Here is a 22,620-nt window from a genome sequence, read left to right on the forward strand (position 1 = left end):
AAATGTACTACTCTGGCAAACCGAGGTCTCGGTTTACTGAAATAGACACAGACTAAAATTCTAATCACAAATATTTACAATGTGTAAGATGACTGTAAACCAGAATATATACTATTCTGGCAGTCGAGGTCTCGGTTTAGACTCGAATTGAAACTCTAGTCAATGGTAGATGACACAATTGGGTGATAACAATGTCAATGTTGTGCAAATCTTGTCACTCTGTGATCAAGATAGTGTAGGCATTTCCAAAAGTTTTTACCAATATATTGATAGTTGATAGCTCTTGCACATTCCATACTTCTTGTAAATCACAACGATGTCTTTATATATTCCCTTGCCAGATCATCTAGCGATACCCTTATTCAAGAAGTAACATTGAGCGTAGAGGTCAACTTTTGTAAGTGAAGATGAATATGATGGTAGCTTCACACTCGTCCATTATTCTAACTGGTTTCACCTTTGATCTATTGACACGCCCACTATTCTGACAACTGCGGAATTTAGGACCAACATGAACAAGAACTGGCAAGAACAGCTACAAAAAACTGCTGAAGACAAAACAATTTTGAGAATAAACTCTGGCCCTCACAGGATTTGGTCCACTGTATCTAATAATATCAGAGATTTGCAACGTGCTGTAATCTAAAGTAGGCTCATTACCAGTACTTATAGGCTTCAGGCTATTATCGTAGCAAGTTCAACCAACACACACTCTGCACAAAAGAACCGGAAACACGTGATCACTTCATGAGCAAATCATACAACAAAGTCTATAGTTGAATGAGTTCTATTAAACATTTACCTGGCTACATGCACCCACAAACGAAAAGCAACAACCTTGGAGTTAAAATCGTCAGTATAATTACTCCAAGTCTGAACTGAACATGGCAGCAGCTACATCAACTGATGTCTGGTGTCACATACATTCGTTTCTTACGTCGCAGGCAATCATAAGTGCCCACAAACTGGGTGTTTTTGATTACCTGGAAGGTAAAGATGCATCGTCTATCACGGAAATGTCCTTAGCATTGGGTTCACATAAACGTGCCACCAAACAGTTGTTGGAATTCATGGTATGTCTAGGCTACCTTGGTACCAAGAAGTCAACTGATGCTTCAAGTTCCACTACCAGTGATGACGGTGAATATCTATATTTCAATACCGAAGTTACACGTAAACATCTAACAACCAACAGTCCTCTAACGGTCACACCTATACTTAACCTTGCTGGTGACATCGCATACTCCAGAGCTACCGCACTCTTTCCTGTAATCTCTGAAGGAAAAGAGTACTATGAAGCCAATATGGAACGTAAGTTTCATTGGGATAAATCCACAGATGAAAACGATAAAACCAGATATCTTGGAGCAATGAAATCATATTGTCAAGTATGGCAGATCCCAGCCATTATTCAATCTTTCGATTTATCTACATTTGTCAGTGTTTGTGATCTTGGAGGAGGCACTGGTGATGTGGCGTATGCTCTTGCCAAGCAATATCCTCACATGCAAGTTACGATGTTCGATCTACCGCAGATCATCAAATTGGCCGAAGAGAAGAAACCAAGTGACATCCCTAGCAATGTTGCGTTGCAACGTGGCGACTTCTTCTCGGACAACCTGCCACTGGCAGATCTGTATATTTTATCCAATATCATTCATGACTGGCCAGAACACAAAGCAGACGTCATCCTGTCAAATGTGTTCCAGGCTGTGAATCCTGGTGGTGCAGTCCTCATTGTAGAGCTTTTTCTTGACAATGGAGACGAACCTGAGAATATCCAAGGTCATTTATATTCCATGCTAATGCTAGCAAAATTCTTTGGCCAACAACTGTCTGGGAAGCACATGTCTGATTTGCTGAGGAAACATGGCTTCGTTGATGTAGAAATCAAGAAGATCCCCCAGTCTATGACTGATTGTATGATTGCAAAGAAACCTCGCAAAGAGAAGGAGTAATAAGGCCATCAGGAAGAACGATTTAAAAGCGTGGGATTGAAGTGTCGTATCCATTGTGATCTGGAAACAGTCATGGGGTATTGAAACAATTTTTTTTATTAGACAATACGTGAAACTTAATGAATTTATTATATGGCAGACCATTAGGAGCTGCGATTTGCACTCTTAACCCCAAATATCAAGTGATCAATACTTATAAAAACTCAACTACTCAAATCAGTAACCATCCGAATCTTTTTATCTTAACAATGATGAAAATTACTATAATAAATCATGCATGATAATGATGTGCCATGCAAAAATTAGCATCTAGAAATGTGAAACAAAAAATGGAGTAATTTCATTGTCTCTGGGCATCAAGAGTTTATTGTCTTTAAAGACAAATCAAGCATGACGTGTTCGACTGTAATTTTATTTCTTTAAGAAAAGTTATTGCTTTACTCATTAAAAAAACAAAAACAAAAAACATTCACCTTAAGCTTCTTCCGCTCGCCTGAGCGGTTTTATCTGATCGAAAATGTTATCTAGATTCACCAATCGTCATGCGAGACATGTCGGGAGCAGTACATCCGAAGGGAGCGATCATTTTTTACGGCCGGGGGTGGACTGGTGAATTCTTGTTCACGTTGTACTTAAAAATAGTGAACCCCCCCCCCCCCCTGCGATTCATCCACAAACCAATCCACCCCCCCTGACAAATAGAAAAAACACTGAAACCCCCCCCCCCCGCCATTGTTGACAAGAGACATTCTTCTTGTTCTTGCAAAAGACACTCTAGATTCTCAAAGCACAATACACCACACTGCATAGTTAATTTTACTTCTTACAGTAATTTTAAGAGTATCTGGTAAATTGCTATCCCAAATCCATTGCTTCACTTGTGTAAAGCTCTTTAAACAGGAACCCTAGGCCTATGATTGTCTGTTCATGGACATGCAAAATATTCATGGTTTAGTAACCAAAAGTTCTAGGATATCTCTTAGATTGAGTGAACTATTACCATTATAGACTAATTCAGCTAATTATAAAGTACAATATTAGAATCAGAGTTAATATAATTGTAAACCTAGGGGTTTCAGTAAGTTTCAAAGTAGGGAGAGAACTGGAAAAAGTATGGGGGAGAAGTGCACGCTACGCGTGTGCGCTGCTATACAAGCACGGGGGGTTGGGGGTTGGGAGGGGGTGTCCCCTCCCATGGTTAGAGCTTTTTGAAAAATGAACACCTTTTGGAGGCCATTTAGAGCACCATTCAGAAGTAAAACACAACTTAGAAGTATCACTAATTTTAGGGTTTCACAAGTTTAAATCATTTCAAGTCATATTGACACAAATGATAATAAAAAAGATCAAGTAGAAAGTGAGAAAATTTGGGGCAAACATGCACAGTGGAGGTCAGTTACCATTTAGAGATACAAATTCATGAAATTATTTGAACGTGTGTCTCTATATTGGCTATGATTGTGTGCAATTCAACATGTTCAGGTCAATGGATCCGGAGGCACAGATTTTAGAGTCAGTCCATTCAGTAAATTTCAAGGTATTTCATTTCTTATGTGTTACATGTACAGCTACACATGCAAGTTTTTAAACCACATGATGATATAATGCAACTAATGGCCTGCAATATTGTTGCTTAAAATTTAAGGTGCAATGTTATGACTCCATGTCATATGGATGGTTTATTAAAACAGTTATGTGACCACATGCTAAAATGGTCAAATTATTTGAGTTTAAACATCAGTTAAAATAAGAATAGAAAAACTGTTTGCTCAAAAGAAAAAAATACAGGTCAAAAACTTCAATTAAAATACTCATAAAAATCTGAACACGGAGAACAAGATAAAAGCTTAGCACACACATACACACACACACACACAGACCCAAACAAACAAACAAACAAACAAACAGAAACGACCGTATACATTTGTACAGGGACGTATTGATTGACCATATGCTTGGGATGTATCAAGAGACAGAGTTTATGTTATATTTGAACGTATATTTATAGCGGTTTATTGTATGCACATATATTTGTTGTATGGAAATTTAAGTACAGCAGGGTGGTTCATGATTTCGTTCAGTTGTTGAAAATAACGTGACCCCCCTTTATTCACTTGGCAAAAATGACCCCCCTTTATTCACTTTGCAAAAATGATGACCCCCCCCCCTCTTTGAGTCCGAAATTGAGGTTCCCCCCCCCCCCGATTTACCGCCCCCCCGGTCGTAAACCTGATCGCTCCCTAAACAGATTTCCTTTACTAGATTTTTATTTTCGTATGTAGTACGTGTAACATTCCAAGTATAATGTTGTATATTTGGAAAGAATATTTTTTCTGATAATATGGACATCTGATGAAGACGAAAGAATGTCGCCGAATTTCTTATAAGTTTCTAATTTTGCTTCAGTCTTCAACACACACATGAGTTCTCAATCTGATAAATCATATTGTAACACTTCTTGGGGTCATCCTTATCTTAGTCTGGATGCCAACGTGGTTTTTAACTAAACCACGTCTGGTCAAAGCCCCTCCATCAGCAGCACAACTAAGTTGTTCATCCAATCAGTGAACCCCAAATGTTATAGTGATGTAAAAAATATAGACCCTCCACCAAGGGTCTATGTGTAAACAGTGTATAAGTAGCATGCACCCTGAGCTGACCCATATTTGGACATTTAAGCTATAGACAATTGTCATGTTACAAACTGAAGTTTAAAAAAAAAATAAAAAAAATATTACTTCAGATCCTAATTTCTATTCGTCGATCAAATGAACGGCCGACCGCTACTAGGGAATAGGCTTACCGAATACATGGACTGCTGTAATTACTAACAACTTTCACGGTATTGACATGCACATTTTGACGTGCACTCAATGTCTACTTTTTACAATACGTGAAGAACCAAAGAACCAAAATATTTTTTTTTCAAGGCCAATCGTTAGTTCCATGGCATATGTTTGAACAGAAGGGGCTGACTTTAAATCACAAACTGAAATGGATGGGATTGATACATTCTATCCCAGATTTTTAAAAGCTAAGCAGTTAGGGCATTCAACCAACGATATCTATATCAATATTGGAAATGAAAGATTTTGTTTGAGTCACTTTCAAAGAGTAAACTTTTAGAAAATAGAATTGTTAAGCCAAACACTGAGGAAACCCTTGAGAAATATTTAACTTTCACTGGCCTAAATTGGAAAAAGTTGTATGAGCTTAGTTTTAAAGTTTCCAATGAAAGTAAGTCAAGAGAATTCCAATTCAAGCTTTTACATAATATTCTTTATACAAATCAGCAACTTCATCATTATAATCCAGCAAAGTACCCAAAATATCTTTGTGGGATTTGTCAAGAAGAACCAGAAACGTTGGAACACCTTTTTTTTTTAAATGTAAGGATACTAAGGCCCTGTGGGGCGAAGTTATCAATGTAATGGGTAATTCGCTAAGTTTGTCGTCATTTCCGTCTAAGCTATGTATGATTCTTGGTGACCCACAAGAAAGAATGACTATAAATTTTGTTTCTTTAGTTATTCGGAAATATATCTACTAGGTAAAATTAAAGGAACAGAAACCATCCTTTGGGGAATTCAATTTATTACTTTGTAACATATATAATATAGAACTATTTAATGCTAGGGCAAATGATAAAGTAAATTTCCATCAAATGAAGTGGCTACCTTTGCACCAATTTTGTGTAAATACGAACACGTAATTAGTTGAAGTTTAATTGTTGTTTTTTCCACAAAATCAAACTCTTTGGATGCAAGTCAAATTTTCTCTTGCCTTTCTTTATATTCTTTTCGTTCTGCTTTTCCTTGTGTGCTGTGTACTTCTTTGTTTTGTACGTAAATAAAAAAACAAAACAAAAAAACCCCCAAAATATTGCATGGGAACTATTCTAAATTGGCGGTATTCACTGCATATGTCTTTAATTGTTGCTCGGTTATGCACAAAAAACGTTATTAAAAACCTGATCTATTAAATATACGTATATATATACAAATACAGATACAATTAAAATTCTGGTTAATGGAGGAAAAACGAAAGCAGTTAGTAAATATTTACCGTGCACCTCGGTGAAAGAAGACGAACGTTGTTCATATATTTATACGACTAACTTCTCACTATTAATATTTTTATTTTTTTAACGATATTCAATCGATTTCAGCGGCATTGTTAAATTACAGTAGTATTAATGATAAATATACTGTTTATCGAAATATGTTCTTGGCAAAGATGACCGTATGCGTATAGTAACGCCACTGTGTTTAATATATTTTGTTGGGTGGACATTCCATCCTGGACACGGCAGACGTCGAACGAACCACAGACAAGTCTTACTTGTCTGTGAACGAACGAACGAACGAATTATACAGTACTATACAGTCTATACTGTATTCGTGTACTTCATAGAATCTACGTCTTTATACAGTACTATACAGTCTGTATACTGTCTTCGTGTACTTCATAGAATCCACGTCTATATAGATTACTATACAGTCTGTATACTGTATTCGTGTACTTCATAGAATCCACGTCTTTATACAGTACTATACATACTGTATTCGTGTACTTCATAGAATCCACGTCTTTATACAGTACTATACAGTCTGTATACTGTATTCGTGTATTTCATAGAATCCACGTCTTTATACAGTACTATACAGTCTGTATACTGTATTCGTGTACTTCATAGAATCCACGTCTTTATACAGTACTATACAGTCTGTATACTGTATTCGTCTACTTCATAGAATCCACGTCTTTATACGTACAGTACTATACAGTCTGCATACTGTATTCGTGTACTTCATAGAATCCACGTCTTTATACAGTACTATACAGTCTGTATACTGTATTCGTCTACTTCATAGAATCCACGTCTTTATACAGTACTATACAGTCTACATACTGTATTCGTGTACTTCATAGAATCCACGTCTTTATACAGTACTATACAGTCTGTATACTCTATTCGTGTACTTCATAGAATCCACGTCTTTATACAGTACTATACAGTCTGTATACTCTATTCGTGTACTTCATAGAATCCACGTCTTTATACAGTACTATACAGTCTACATACTGTATTCGTGTACTTCATAGAATCCACGTCTTTATACAGTCTACATACTGTATTCGTGTATTTCATAGAATCCACGTCTTTATACAGTACTATACAGTCTGTATACTCTATTCGTGTACTTCATAGAATCCACGTCTTTATACAGTACTATACAGTCTACATACTGTATTCGTGTACTTCATAGAATCCACGTCTTTATACAGTACTATACAGTCTGTATACTCTATTCGTGTACTTCATAGAATCCACGTCTTTATACAGTACTATACAGTCTACATACTGTATTCGTGTACTTCATAGAATCCACGTCTTTATACAGTCTACATACTGTATTCGTGTATTTCATAGAATCCACGTCTTTATACAGTACTATACAGTCTATATACTATATTCGTGTACTTCATAGAATCCACGTCTTTATACAGTACTACAGTCTACATACTGTATTCGTGTACTTCATAGAATCCACGTCTTTATACAGTACTATACAGTCTGTATACTCTATTCGTGTACTTCATAGAATCCACGTCTTTATACAGTACTATACAGTCTACATACTGTATTCGTGTACTTCATAGAATCCACGTCTTTATACAGTACTATACAGTCTGTATACTCTATTCGTGTACTTCATAGAATCCACGTCTTTATACAGTACTATACAGTCTACATACTGTATTCGTGTACTTCATAGAATCCACGTCTTTATACAGTCTACATACTGTATTCGTGTATTTCATAGAATCCACGTCTTTATACAGTACTATATAGTCTGTATACTCTATTCGTGTACTTCATAGAATCCACGTCTTTATACAGTACTATACAGTCTACATACTGTATTCGTGTACTTCATAGAATCCACGTCTTTATACAGTACTATACAGTCTGTATACTCTATTCGTGTACTTCATAGAATCCACGTCTTTATACAGTACTATACAGTCTACATACTGTATTCGTGTACTTCATAGAATCCACGTCTTTATACAGTCTACATACTGTATTCGTGTATTTCATAGAATCCACGTCTTTATACAGTACTATACAGTCTATATACTATATTCGTGTACTTCATAGAATCCACGCCTTTATACAGTACTACAGTCTACATACTGTATTCGTGTACTTCATAGAATCCACGTCTTTATACAGTACCATACAGTCTGTATACTGTATTCGTGTACTTCATAGAATCCACGTCTTTATACAGTACTATACAGTCTACATATTGTATTCGTGTACTTCATAGAATCCACGTCTTTATACAGTACTATACAGTCTACATACTGTATTCGTGTACTTCATAGAATCCACGTCTTTATACAGTACTATATATACAGTCTACATACTGTATTCGTGTACTTCATAGAATCCACGTCTTTATACAGTACTATACAGTCTGTATACTGTATTTGTGTACTTCATAGAATCCACGTCTTTATACAGTCTACATACTGTATTCGTGTACTTCATAGAATCCACGTCTTTATACAGTACTATACAGTCTACATACTGTATTCGTGTATTTCATAGAATCCACATCTTTATACAGTACTATACAGTCTACATACTGTATTCGTGTACTTCATAGAATCCACGTCTTTATACAGTACTAGACAGTCTACATACTGTATTCGTGTATTTCATAGAATCCACATCTTTATACAGTACTATACAGTCTACATACTGTATTCGTGTATTTCATAGAATCCACATCTTTATACAGTACTATACAGTCTACATATTGTATTCGTGTACTTCATAGAATCCACGTCTTTATACAGTACTATACAGTCTACATACTGTATTCGTGTACTTCATAGAATCCACGTCTTTATACAGTACTATAGTCTACATACTGTATTCGTGTACTTCATAGAATCCACGTCTTTATACAGTACTATACAGTCTACATACTGTATTCGTGTATTTCATAGAATCCACGTCTTTATACAGTACTATACAGTCTACATACTTTATTCGTCTACTTCACATTCTTTCATTTACTTCATTTACATGCCATCGAACTGGCACAGACATATCTTGCCTTAGGTTCGAAGTAATTTTTCAAAAAAATAAAATAAAACAAAACAAAACAAAACAAAATCCCGACCTTCCTACCCTAATGTCTGAAATCATGTTATCGGAAACAAATTGTGTTTTTCAGTGAGACTTGGTGAATGATTATTGTATCACATCAACATAGGTGGCCCCAGGATTGTACTCGCATCAATAATAATATAATCAAATATATATAATATTTAAAACGATAATTTATATGACTTGGCCATGGAGGGCTCATCATCAGTGGGCGCGCCCGGCCCTGCCATGACGTATATTCGATCAGAGTATTCGATCTAATGAATGTATCGATGACGTCACACATCGCGTTCTCTTACTTAGATTCTGCGCCAGACGACTGCGCATTTTCACCATCAGTTCGAATAGTGACATAGTTACTGAGTGAACACATTGCGGCTGCTCGTAAGAGTTTGACAAATTTACATGTTTACTGGTCATTGTTCAGTTATAACTTGACAATGATGTTTTTAGGAAGAGGTCATCGAACACAAAATACTGGCACCACGATGTTGTCTTGGATGAAAACACCCAGTTTTTGGTTTGCTATGGTGACTACGATATTGAACCCAACTAATGTATACGATGCCGGTGCGCGTTTTGGTGAAATGGTCAAACTAAGGTACCCGGATGTAACCGCTACTCAAGATAAAAAGAGGTTGGTAAAGTTTAATCTACATTCACATTAATTGCATACAACTTTGATTACAAACTTTGTGACGTTAAATTCTAAGTTGAATCACTGTCCATGGTTGAATACAGCAAACGATTTGCTATTATCATGATGATGTTATGTTCCATCTATATATTGTATCGTGTATTTGGGAGGAATGACCATTTCAAGTTTGACTTCTGACTGTCACTTTCCCCGTTTCTATCGTTTAATATTTTATAAAGAAGTGATGATAATGAAAGAGATATCTATTATCCTGCGTCTCGATGATCGTTATCGCTTATTTTTTATGTTCAATAAAAACAAAAATAATTTCTTCTCAAAATAGTTATTCAAAGAGGGGTAATTTTTGTTATTATGTTCAAATTTTTGATAACCAGACATACACTCTTGGTCGTATCATTGTGGAGCGCCTACAACGACGAATCTTTCACTATTATTTACCTATTGTTTTTGTCTGTTTTCTTTGTCTGATGAAGTCAAGACGATGAAGAAAAGAGTGCAGTTAATCGTCCTCAGTGGCTTCTAACTCGCCTTAAAATGAAGACTTTTGTAACACATGCACGTGTTTCCAATGATGACGTCACCACGGCATGGAAAAAATTCTACTTTGGGTCAGATGATGAAGAAAAAGATGAACGAGATGTAGATAATGAGAGTAACACTGAATATCATATTGAAAATGACAATGTTACTGCTCGACGTCAAGTTCATTTCGACGTCCCCACTGATTCAAGTTATGATGACATGGAAAGTACAGACGAAGAAACCAACTCAGACTCTGAGACCTTTTCATTGATGCCAAGCCGTGAAGACTTGTCATACCAATATGCATACGCTATCGCAGCAAATTAGTGATATTTTTAGTAATTTTGAAATTTGTTACAATAAAACTTTGTATTGCTTTAAAAATGACATTGGCAGTGAGAGATGTGTTTGTCAATGTCCCTTGGTTGTGTAACATTCCTTGATTCAAAAAAAAAATCGTCCCCCCCCCACTTCCGTTTGATCTCGTTTGTTTTCACAGATTTTGGAATAGAAATGTGAACAATAATATAGTTACTATGGTTTCCCAAACTATAATGCATTGTTTTATCATTATTTCTTAACTGTGGGACAACATACACCATATTCAAATTTACTGAAAACATATAAATCCCATTACCTATAAATTGAAAGATCACTTTTACCATCTCAATATTATTGATATTTTATTGTATTGTGAAACCTATACGTGTAATAGAATCACCCCTCCCCGACTTGTTGGGATGGTGCTCAGCTGTTCATTCGTGTATCAGGAAACAAGTGTCTGTGTTTAAAAAATCGATTTACATGTTTCAGAACTCAGCAACAGGCATCACATTTTCTATCTACGGAATGTGTCAAAATGACCATCCGTAGATATAATTTTTTGTATGTCCAATTTCTAATGTTCATATAGAAACGAAACTGACGTGACGCACCCCTTTGAAAGCCTCCACAGCGAACATCCGTAAAGATTCTCAAGCGGAGTATGAGTTTCATGAATCAAAAACTACACTTAAAATCTTGTTTTACAAATGTATTCTCTGGCCAATAAAGTTAAATACACCTGACATGTTTGGAACAAGCCTTCCAAGAACAGAATGCCCACTCTATTGAAAGTGTTGGAAAGATATTAAGATTTAAAAAAAAAACACTTAAATTTTCCAATTTGTCAAATGACTGCCAGTGATACACGTATGTGACAAATTCGAGTTTCCTGCTTTGTACCATATGTATTTCCAAATTGAACAATATTTCAGGTACAGGCCTATATTTCTCGGTGAATGCTATCATGGGGACAAGGTTTGCTGAAATGTGAATACCACATATTAAACAGTCCAGGAATTAAAATTTAACTTGACTCCAGCCTCATTCAGCCGCTATTCCGCCCTGAGTCTATAGTAAACAGTCTACACATGCACAGTAGAAGCCGTCAAATTAGTCGACGTCAATGTCTCTAGCCGGTGGGAGCAAAAAGTTATAGAGGTTTTTTACTTCAATCTTTAGGTTCATAGTTCCAGTTTCGTACAGTTGAATTTCAGCATTACGTGAGTTTATAAGTGTTTTGATTTAATATTTGCACAGTGTACACACCCTCCCCAGCGATCATGTTGATATGTTGTTTCTCCTCCAAACCAAGATTAAAGGGGAAACTCTGCTGACAAAGTATCTCCCCAAGTATACGTCACAGTCTAATATGAGACCTCGCCTACAAAGCCCACATCTATTTGTAAAGAAATCTTTCCACTGTTGTATTTTAATGTAGTGTACAATAAAATTATGCATCTCCAGAATGGGGGAGGGGAGGGGGGGGGGGTTACTGTTTACTTACACAAAGAAAAATCTATGTCTAGCATTGGGAGTAAGGGCTATAAAAAATCTTGAGTTCACTTCTGGTGGGGCATGCATTTTTTTTGAGAGCGCGAAGGGGGGGGGGGGGGTTAGAATAGCTAATTTTACATTTTATGTAAGTATTTTCACTTGCCATTTTAATGTAAGATCTAACAGTATTTGCCTGAGAAGCAAAACTAGCCGAAGATTTAAATTGTTTTTGTATTCATTTACTCTTGAACAGTATAAAGTGGGAAATGTGGCCAGTAACTATAGTATGGTCGTTCATATATTTATGTCTGAATATACATTAACTTGGACCCCACCAGATAAGAGAGTTGATTTTTTGTTTGTAGTACAATGATAATACTGTCTTTTAAAACTATTGCATATGTCAATGAGAGTCAAACAGTCTATTCTTCGAGTCACAATGGTATTGAGAGTGTGAAAGATCGGTAGAGGGCGTCGTGATCGAAAAATCAATGATGGGGATCATCCTGTTTTGAGTTTTTACAGGTACGAGGTCAGAAACCTCTCGGCGCGGTTAAAAATCTTTTTTTTTTGCCCCTATGGGAAAATTAACAGATTTTCCCTCCGCCGGAGAAGATAACCCAAGCCTAACTTCGACCATTATTTTTTGATACAGGCAGAACAAGAAAAATAGCAGATTGAATGAGGACGTTCACTGCAGTATTGAATTTTACGATTAGAAAAAGAGCAGTTAGAATAAAAGAAAGGCGTGTGTTATCTGTCGGTGCGAATGCCACATCCTATTCTAATCAAAAGTGCACGTGAGCAAGTAGAGTTTATTTTCGGCAATTTAAATTTCTTGAAACATTTACTTTCGTCGAAAAATTGGAAGAAAAATCTTGTAAATCACCAAAAATGAAAACTTATCTGAATAAAATAATGTTAGCATGAAATAGAAAATGTGTATTCCTTCGAAATACTACAAATAAATAGTTAAAGATCCAACCCTCTCCTCACATCACACCACAACTAACAATTGCAGTGGTGGCAGTGGTGGGATGTCAAAAATCATAAAAGAAATACACAGAATAGATAATAGATGATTGGTCATAGCAACATTTGTCCCTCACCTTAATCGATTTCATAAAATACTACACCCCACACCCCCAGCCAAAATTCTCACCCCCACCGGCCAAACCCCACAAGTATTACGTACTGAAGAAAAAGAATACTATATTTTTGGCCTGTACGGCTTGGCATGGAGGAGTGGCTTGAAATTTTAGTGATCAACAAAAATCCCAAATATCTGAATTAATAAATCTAACTTCATAATTGTTACGTTTGTATTTTTACAAGGCTAATTCTCTCTTCTTTTATCAAACAAGCAAGAGGCGAAGATTTTACATAATGTTTATCAACGAGTGCGGGCGCTGTTCAATGTATGTTGAACACTCTGCACCACAGGGGCGTGTAATATTTCATAGATTGTTGTTTTCCAGGTCTACAGACTAAATATAACAACCTTTTGATAATATATTCCTACATGTAAGGGGAAGAGATTAATATTTCTTGGTAGTGTAGAGATTGATACATTTGTAGCAGCAAGATTTGTACAATATTTTCTTAAGAAAACGGCATTCTAAGCAATAAGAAAACAACAATCTCTGAAATATTACACGCCCCTGTGCTCTGCACTGGGCGACGTACTATACTAGAAGACAATTTAAAGGTAGGGAAAATATATTCAAGACAAAACATTGTAATATTTAGACTGTAGACAAGGAAAACAACAAATTACGGAATACTACGCGGACATGAGCACTCAGTGACGCGTCGACGACTACCCAAACACATTTTATTAGTGTTCAAAGATCTTTTGAAAGTGACACTAAATAAGGAACCGGAAAGCAAAAATTATCGGAAAAAAAGGATCGACGCGGGGGTATTCAGGGCACGACATACGACAAACAAACACTTCTCAACAAAAAATCTGAACTCATCTCAAAGTGCCGACACGAAAACAAGTTCTACATAGCGAACTTCAAAAGTAACATCACCTGACAAATCTGAGGACCCCTTGTATGCATAGAAACAATACACAATTAACTGCCAATAAATTCTTTCACACCTTACACATATAAATACAGTAACACAACGAGTAGCTGACAATTGTCTGATGAACGCATTGAGCGTGAAACTCGGAGTTACAACCAAGCACCTCAAGTTCCAACCAACCTACTTTGATTATTCCCGCCCTGCTTACCCAAGCATCGAGCACTCTATTCTACGAGTTTGATACTATTTACTATATATATATACATATATATATATATATATATATATATATATATATATATATATATATATATATATATATATATATATGGATTTAAAAGTAATCACTCTACAGATATGTGTATTTTTGTACTCAAAAAAATTATGGATTTTACAAGAGAAATAATACACCTGTATTTTTGTGTTTCATGGACGTATTATTTCTCTTGTAAAAATCCATAATTTCTTTGAGTACACCTGGTATATAAATGTATCTAGAAATAGAAACAGGAAAATAAATCATTTTCAGTATTTCCATGAAAAAATAGTACTCACATATGATCTTTATGGATTTTCCGACATTAAGAGAATGTAGTGGTACTGTATTTCAACCTCTTAATATCAAGTATATTATTTTTATGAAGCAAAAGAATGTTATGATTGTATAATGAAGTATATCATCAAATCATTATTCTTTTCAAAACACAACACCTCCTATTCTTGTATGTTGAGTCGTTTACATCAAGTATAATTTTCGCATATTTTTTTTACAAAACTTAAAAGAAAGTTATCATGTTCCATAACAGTCCCGGGAGAAAGCAGTTATATGCGCGCAATGATTCGATTGCTTTGAAAGGGAAACATTAAACAGGTGTGCAGTGCATAGCCAGGATGGGTGTGAAATCAATGTATCGAAAACAATTCAAGACACAGAGACTTATACAGCCAGCCAACACCAAGTAAACGACCAGAGATGGGTATTTCGAATTTCTGTCATGCAGGGCGCCCCCTGGATAAAAAATGTCAGTGCCATAAGCTACCTTGAAAGACTTCAATTTTTTATTATTAGTGTAATAGTGTGGCAATACATAAAGTTGGGGAAGATTGCACATGTACCTTGATTCAAGAAATTAATAGAAATTGTCTAGGTACAGAAAAACACATATATCTGTGAAACCGGTCTGACCTACCCATATTTAGGCCATTTCACTGGATTATTTTAGGGGGTGATGGGCATATACATATATGATATAGCAAATGTTAATAAAACATTAGTAGCTGCTGGACTATGGTGTGCACTTTGTTTCAAAATCATTTCTTGATTATTATAATTATGATAGTGCTAACCCGGGATCTTATAAAGTAGATGCAAGACAGTCAAGCGGTCCACACTGAGTGTGAGAACATAAACATTCTAACCATGTGTGTTAATATCACCGACAATTATACGTGTGTTAGTTATCTGTGATTAATATGCACATCCTAGAGGTCAAGGGTTATTGAATAGATTACCATGTATGCATACATTGCCCAGCCCACAACATGTAAATTAGCTCAAAGGAATTTATTCAACTTTTGCTAGACTAGTTTGGGCTGTCGCCTTCTCTAGTGACCTTCGGTCGCCTTGACAGTGAGCAGAAAAGCCAGAGGGATCTAACAGCAACACTAGTCCGGTCCAAGTACCTTGTATGTGCATCCCCTTACGAGAATATTTTTAGCAGACGGTTTATCGCAATCGGTAGTAAGTAAGTAAAGGTTGTTTATTATAGTGACATGTGATATACATTTTATAAATTGGCAATAACAATATCAGAAAGCAAACACATCACCCAGCCCACCGGGCTTATTAGTCACTACAAAACTGAATTGCTCGTATAAAGCACTTAAAAATAAGGGGTGCAAAGAGGACATTCATAACAAGTAAAGAAAAGTAACATACTACATTGTTATATAAAGATGATTACACCTTCTGGTGTAAGCTTTGTGAATAAATTTACAAGTTGCTCTAGGCATATTGATCATTATAAAGTTCCATTTCTCAGTCTCATTAAAGTTTACAAAATTTGGATTAGACTCAAGTAAGTGATATATACTATTACTAGTACATGTATATATGTTGTCACTTATCAGTATTGCATAGACGTTTGAATATATTATCGTATTCGTATTGTTTAGTATCATTAACATTTTAAATGAAGTTCAAATTGAGACCGCGACCTGAGTGACCGTTCAGTGTGCGTTGGTGTGATAAAAGTGACTTCTGAGGATATTGAGACGACGACGACGACGACGACGACGACGACGACGGCAGCTATGAACAAAGTCACAGTCTGCCCAGTAAACTGAAAATGGCTCCTATGGGGATGGGGTCTAGTTATTTTGTAGCACTGTTGCCGCAGTGACCACAGCACGTCACCAAAATATATGTTTCTGAATGAAAGAGATGACTGATAAGTTTCAAGAACACTGGGCCAGTATTTGACTATTTCGTGTACTTGGTTATCGCAAAGGTCATCATTATTTGAATATTGATCTTTGGATTAATGATTAGCCATGATTTACCGATCGAGTGACAAGGTTGTAAAGTTTATGAGCATCGTCGTCAAACGACTCGCCTCTTTACGCGGTGTCATGTCACAAGTTGCAGAACTGTGTCAAGGTAAAAAAATATGTTCTATGGAATGTGAAAGAGAGGGGGGGGGCTACCGAAAAACGTAGTGTTCATTTACAAATTGCAAATACTTTGAAAATGAAACAATTTACCAATTATGAAGAAAATAAATTTGACGTTAAATTTTATTGTGAATTTATTTATTTATCTATTTTATTGGGGGGGGGGGGTAGCCTTTTTTTAGCTTCAGGGTTCAATTTTTCAGGGTTCAATTTTTCAGGGTTCAATTTTTCAATAAATGTCAGTTCTGAGAGCAACCTCAGGAAAGATAAGAAGCTTGAAGACAAAAATTCAAAGCTCAAATATTACATTTAAACAGATGGGCTTGCAATTGGCCATATTTGTTTAGAGATATTTGGGTTTTTTTTATAACTGTTTACTTTTTTTTTGTAAATATATTGTGTTTGTTCAGTAGCTCTGAATTGGTGGTCTCTCTCACATACCAGGACACGGCGTCAACCGTAGGCATGCCTGTCTTGCTTTGCAAGGAGATTAACACAGAACACTTTCAACATTTTATTACTGGAATCAATTCATTCTACATGCCAACAGAACTATGCTGATGTTCGATACTGCCTACATTTCACAATACAAAGAACTAGGGCATCGTATTCACTCTCATTTTGATTATACGCTAAGGGGCCGGTCAGTTTATCCAGTCTGTAGACATATAAGTTGCAGTGAACATTTTACGCATTTTATAGTTTCTCTGGTATAGAACGAAATAAAATGGAGGCAATACCGAATCCAGTTTAAAGGTCCATTTTGAAAATGGATTAAAATTTAGACGCAAAAATAGTTGTCCCAGAACACAAGGATAATATCGTTGTGTAATCCTCATGACGTCACTGATAGATGTTCTGGATATATGACAAAGATAACCCTAATGCGAGAACCTGGGATTGAAATCTTGGCCTTTAATAACAATAGATTGTCTATAAATCTTCTTTCTTTCACTCTAAAAATGATCATTTATATCAAATATATACTTAATGTTTTACATGTACAATCTTTCACTAAATATGATATTGACCCAGACTGTTTTTTAGCACAACTGAACTTGTTCAGTAGTGCTATAGGGATCGCCCGGCGTCTGTCTGTCTGTCTGTGTGTGTGTGTGTGTGGATGTGTGTGTGTGTGTGTGTAAACAACTTAAAGTCAAAAACCGCTGAACCGATTGCCACGATATTTGGTAGGTCCATTACCTTGGGTGTCTAGTTGGGAAATTGTTCAAATCAAAATGATCGCATCACAGGTGTGTGATTTGGGTCAAAAAATGTGATTTTTGGTCAAAAAACTTAAACTCAGAAACTACTGGGCAGATTGGTGCGAAATTTGGTGGGAACATTCTTAAGGGGGTGTAAAGTAAGATTTGTTCATGACGGGATGATTCCATCAGTGATATGCAAATTAGGGCTAAAAATGTGTCTTTTTGGTTAAAAATCTATAATTCTAAAATTGCTGAGCAGATTGGGCTGAAATTTAATGGGAATGTATCTAGGGATGTATGGACGAAGAAATATTAAGCATACCATGATTCCATGAGTGATATGCAAATTAGGTGTAAAAATTTATTTAAAAAGCTGGGTCTTCTTAATATTTATAAACTTCATAAACTTGGTATAGGAAATTTTATTTTTGATTTGTATAACAAGAACCTTCCTCATGATTTAAGCGATTATTTCCAGGAGATCGATCATAGCCGAGACACAAGATTTAAACTTAGGCGAAATTTGGCAATTCCGAAAATACGCACAGCTGCCGGTCAATTTTCCATCAGGTTTTCAGGCACAAAATTGTGGAACAGTTTGCCAACAGAAATGAAATGTCTCACATCAAAACATCTGTTCAGGAAAGCTTTTAAAGAGTATCTACTTGACGAAATTTAAACTAGTGAATATAATACATATTCTTGCATTGTTAGCTCGTTTTTGAAATTTTCTCCCATTATATTTTTTCTTCTAGTTCTGTGTAGCCCTTATTGTTATTGATGCATATGAACTCTGAGGTGGAGCCAAACTTGATTAGCGAAAAGCTATTTTTTTGACTCCAAATTGCCAATCTGTTTATTTATTTCCTGTCATTTTGTAATTGTAACTTACTTTAAAAAATTGGCAATAAAATGAATGAATGAATGAATGAATGAAATGTTCATTTTTGGTCAAAAACTTGTATCTCAAAAAGTACTTGGTCAATTAGTCTGAAACTTGGTGAGATGTTTCTGAAACTGTTATTCTGCAGATTTTCTTAAAAACATTTTGACAAAATTGGCCCTAGCGACCATGACCACGCCCTTTAGCAACAACCAAATGGCAGTATATTTTGGTCAAATAACAACATCATCTGGTAAGCAAGTGAGTAAACATTCAAAAAATGTATGCAAATACCCTAGCAACCATGACCACGCCCATAGCAACAGCCAAACGGTGGTGTAGTTCACAAAAATAACAACAGGGTTTAATAGATAATTGAATAAACATCCAAAAAATGTATGTAAATTTGCATAGCAACAAGACCACGCCCATAACAACAGCCAAATAATCACGTATATTACAAAGATAACAACAGGAATAGAAAGACAGATGAATAAACATTCAAAAAATGTATGCAAATACCCTAGTAACCATGACCACGCCCATAGCAACAGCCAAACGGTGGTGTATTTCACAAAGATAACAACAGGGTTTAATAGACAATTGAATAAACATTCAAAAAATGTATGTAAATTTTCCTAGCAACAAGACCACGCCCATAGCAACAGCCAAATGATCACGTATATTGCAAAGATAGCGACATGGTTGGATAGACAAATGGATAGTCATTCAGCAAATAAACACCTATTGTTAGCATAGACTAGCATATGGATAAACATTTTTAAAAACTACAGTTGTGCTACAACGCCATTGGCGGTATTTTTTCCTCTCAGGTTTACGATGACGAACCCGAAAACGATGTACTTGTTGATTGGTGCATTGCTATTACTATCGATAATTGTACAGTTTATCTATGTTGGCAATTTACAAGCACACACATCACCAAGTGAGTTGATAAATGTTTTGTATAAACGAATCTCTGACTTAAGCACTAAGGTACAATGTGTAGGTATGACTCAGTCAGATATCCAACTGCTCTCAGGCTGACGAACGATGCATTCAAATATTCAAATAAAGAGATAGTGGACCCTCGTTCACTGACCTATGGAAATGTTATATAATTGTTTCAAATTCTTGTTTCTTGAGCTGTACAAAAAAGTTGATCAAGTTAAAAAAATTATCTTTTATAAAGGAGATAATTAAGCTAATTTATTGACAGCTTTACATTATTTATGTAACACATGATAATAGTTTGTCATTACTGGGACAAGCCATTAGCCAAGCAAGTTTACTTGTTATCAAAGAGTACCAATATTTACACATGTGATGATGGGCTCTTACATAACACAAGTAAACAGCTGTAAAAACCTATATTCGGCCGTCTGCATGGACTGCAATTGAGGCAAACTTTATCTCCGTCTTATATCAGTTGTTATCAATTTATTAGGCTATTATCAGTAACGCTACAAACAGCTTTAGAGATGCAAACAACTTTTATGACACCCGTTTTCGCCAGGCAAGCCCGCGGGTTTGTTGCACTTGGACCGCTAATGGTTTGTGAATGTCATGGTTCTGAATATACCACAGAGAGTGAAAGTTTTGGTAATGAATTAATGAGTCAAGGCAATGATGACCTTAAGATAACCCCTATCTGTCATCATCCTAACACATATGTGGTATTGGAATTTGCCTAGGCCAAGGGGAAGACTCATGGCGCCAGCAAATTTGCCTGTATTGAGATTGAATATAACATATATTCAAATCATGTGACAAGGTTTCCCGCCATGTATTAAGTATGACATCACAGATAGGAATCCCATTCAGATTTCCAATATCACATTGCACTATAATTCTATGCTACCTCACTTTGACTTGAGAGCTAGCAGCAGAACATTGTGGTCTAAGCTTGTGCTATTTGGAGACAGCGTGGTTGGTCCTTTGCTCCGATTGATTAAACTTTCAGGTACGTTGATGCCACAGTCTTGTTCTACAAACTTTAAGTACAGAATGATTTACACAGTTTGATTAGCATTATTTAAGTTTGTGTTATTGACCTTTATTGGTAACCAACTCGGAAACATTTACTACAAAGCACTTTGTTTGTAGTCAATCTATTTCATAAAGTATCTGACTTTTATACGAACTCATTATAATATGATTGCCTAGAGAATCATAAGTTTGTGATTTTGATAATTTCTTTCTTTCAAGCATTACTCCAATTCTACTTTTGATGTGTATCTTGAGATACACCATATGCTTTAAATGTAGAGTTATTTGTTATGATGACATTAGTTAGTATTTTATTCTTTCTTTCCTTTGCTCCGATTGATTAAACTTTCAGACCTTGAAAGTTGAACTCGAGAGAGAACATTGAGACGGCTAACGTTACAGTCATTTGAGGAAACCAACGGACGGAGACTGACAAGCGACATCTGGAAAATCCAGCGGACAAACCCATCATCGCCTCATCCATCAACGCGACCTTGTGTTTGGAATCATCTACTGAACTATCGTGTGATATAGCAAAGTGTAACGTGAACTGAGTTTAACTATATGCCGGCTTTGTTTTTATCTCAATACAGTCAGTTTGGAGCTCCTTAGTAATTGTCAAATGTTTGTATAGGAATTAAAGTATGAAAAGAGAATTGATATCTGCCAAATAGTTTGTGTGTGTGAGTCATTTTTAAGTAAGGGGAACCCGGCTCGGGTAGTGTTGACTAAGTCCAAAGTTCAAGCCAAACTTTCTACTCAGTTGAACTCCGGGGTTACATTTACAATCCATGGAGAAATTTAAATTGGTGCCAACTTCAAAGGTTTCCACATCAGTGTTTGATCGCAAGTAGTTTACTGGCTGCAGTTTATTTGATCTCTGACTGAGAAAGGAGTTTCTGCATATACCAATCAAATACATGTGTACGTGTGGTATAGCCACTGCTTCCTCTGGCTAGATACGACCCATATTATCATTCAGTACTGTTTGGTGATCTTTATCGATTTTACAGCCATTGTCAAAAAAGCCGAGTGTTTATGAAATACAGAGACCACAGAGAATACAGAGAAATAAGAAAGAATACACACACAATTATAGTCACATGTTTCAAGTAAATGCAGCATGTTTTTGTGACATTTCTTTTGTGCTAAATTATAAAATATGGTAATATTTTGTGAAATTGTTGTCGTCGGAGTCAGACGATGTTGCGTTGCAGATTTAATTGGCTTCTATTGTAGTCAACCATTTCTCGGTACCTGTTATATTGTAGACCAAGAAATCAAATGTTCGTTGTTTTTATGATGTACTGAGACAGTTGTATTCTATTTTTGGTACCGACTAGAAGTGGATATGTGTTTGCCCTGAACTAATATGAGATGATAGTAATAGATGGATAGACCGATACATGAACGAACACCGTCATATAAAGGAGGGTTCGATTCATTGTGTATGACTCACTTGGTTTTGTCCTATCTGTGTTTGGTTGATGTCTAAGATGGTCTTGAAAATTCACTTTCTCCACTACTCTAAATCACGTGACTTTTCTAAAATAAAATTATTCCAATTAGCCATAAACTGTCCTCTACTTGTACAGTTGGGCAGGGAATTATTGGATTGACACCCCAATTACCAAAGCTGACCCATTTATTGTTTCTACCTAACTGGTTCCTAACATTAGATCACAGGG

General features: G+C 35.9%; 2 protein-coding genes across 2 annotated transcripts in view; both read left to right on the forward strand.

Annotated features, from left to right (window-relative positions):
• Positions 1-884: 884 nt before the first annotated feature.
• On the forward strand, positions 885-1,958 carry LOC144435507 (acetylserotonin O-methyltransferase-like). The gene has a single exon (XM_078124097.1). It carries the CDS (start codon positions 885-887, stop codon positions 1,956-1,958), a length of 1,074 nt encoding a protein of 357 aa, XP_077980223.1.
• A 14,774-nt stretch (positions 1,959-16,732) lies between these two features.
• The window catches only part of LOC144435508 (carbohydrate sulfotransferase 11-like), a 9,274-nt gene continuing 3,386 nt past the window's right edge, over positions 16,733-22,620 (forward strand). Inside the window, exon 1 of the mRNA XM_078124099.1 lies at positions 16,733-16,838. Within this exon, the coding sequence (XP_077980225.1) occupies positions 16,733-16,838 (106 nt within the window). The remainder of the gene's footprint in view (positions 16,839-22,620) is intronic.

Source organism: Glandiceps talaboti, chromosome 5, assembly GCF_964340395.1.
Source record: "Glandiceps talaboti chromosome 5, keGlaTala1.1, whole genome shotgun sequence".
NCBI lineage: Eukaryota > Metazoa > Hemichordata > Enteropneusta > Spengelidae > Glandiceps > Glandiceps talaboti.

Coding starts and splice junctions, on each gene's coding strand:
- LOC144435507 (XM_078124097.1), top strand. CDS start 885: ATGGCAGCAGCTACATCAACTGATGTCTGGTGTCACATACATTCGTTT.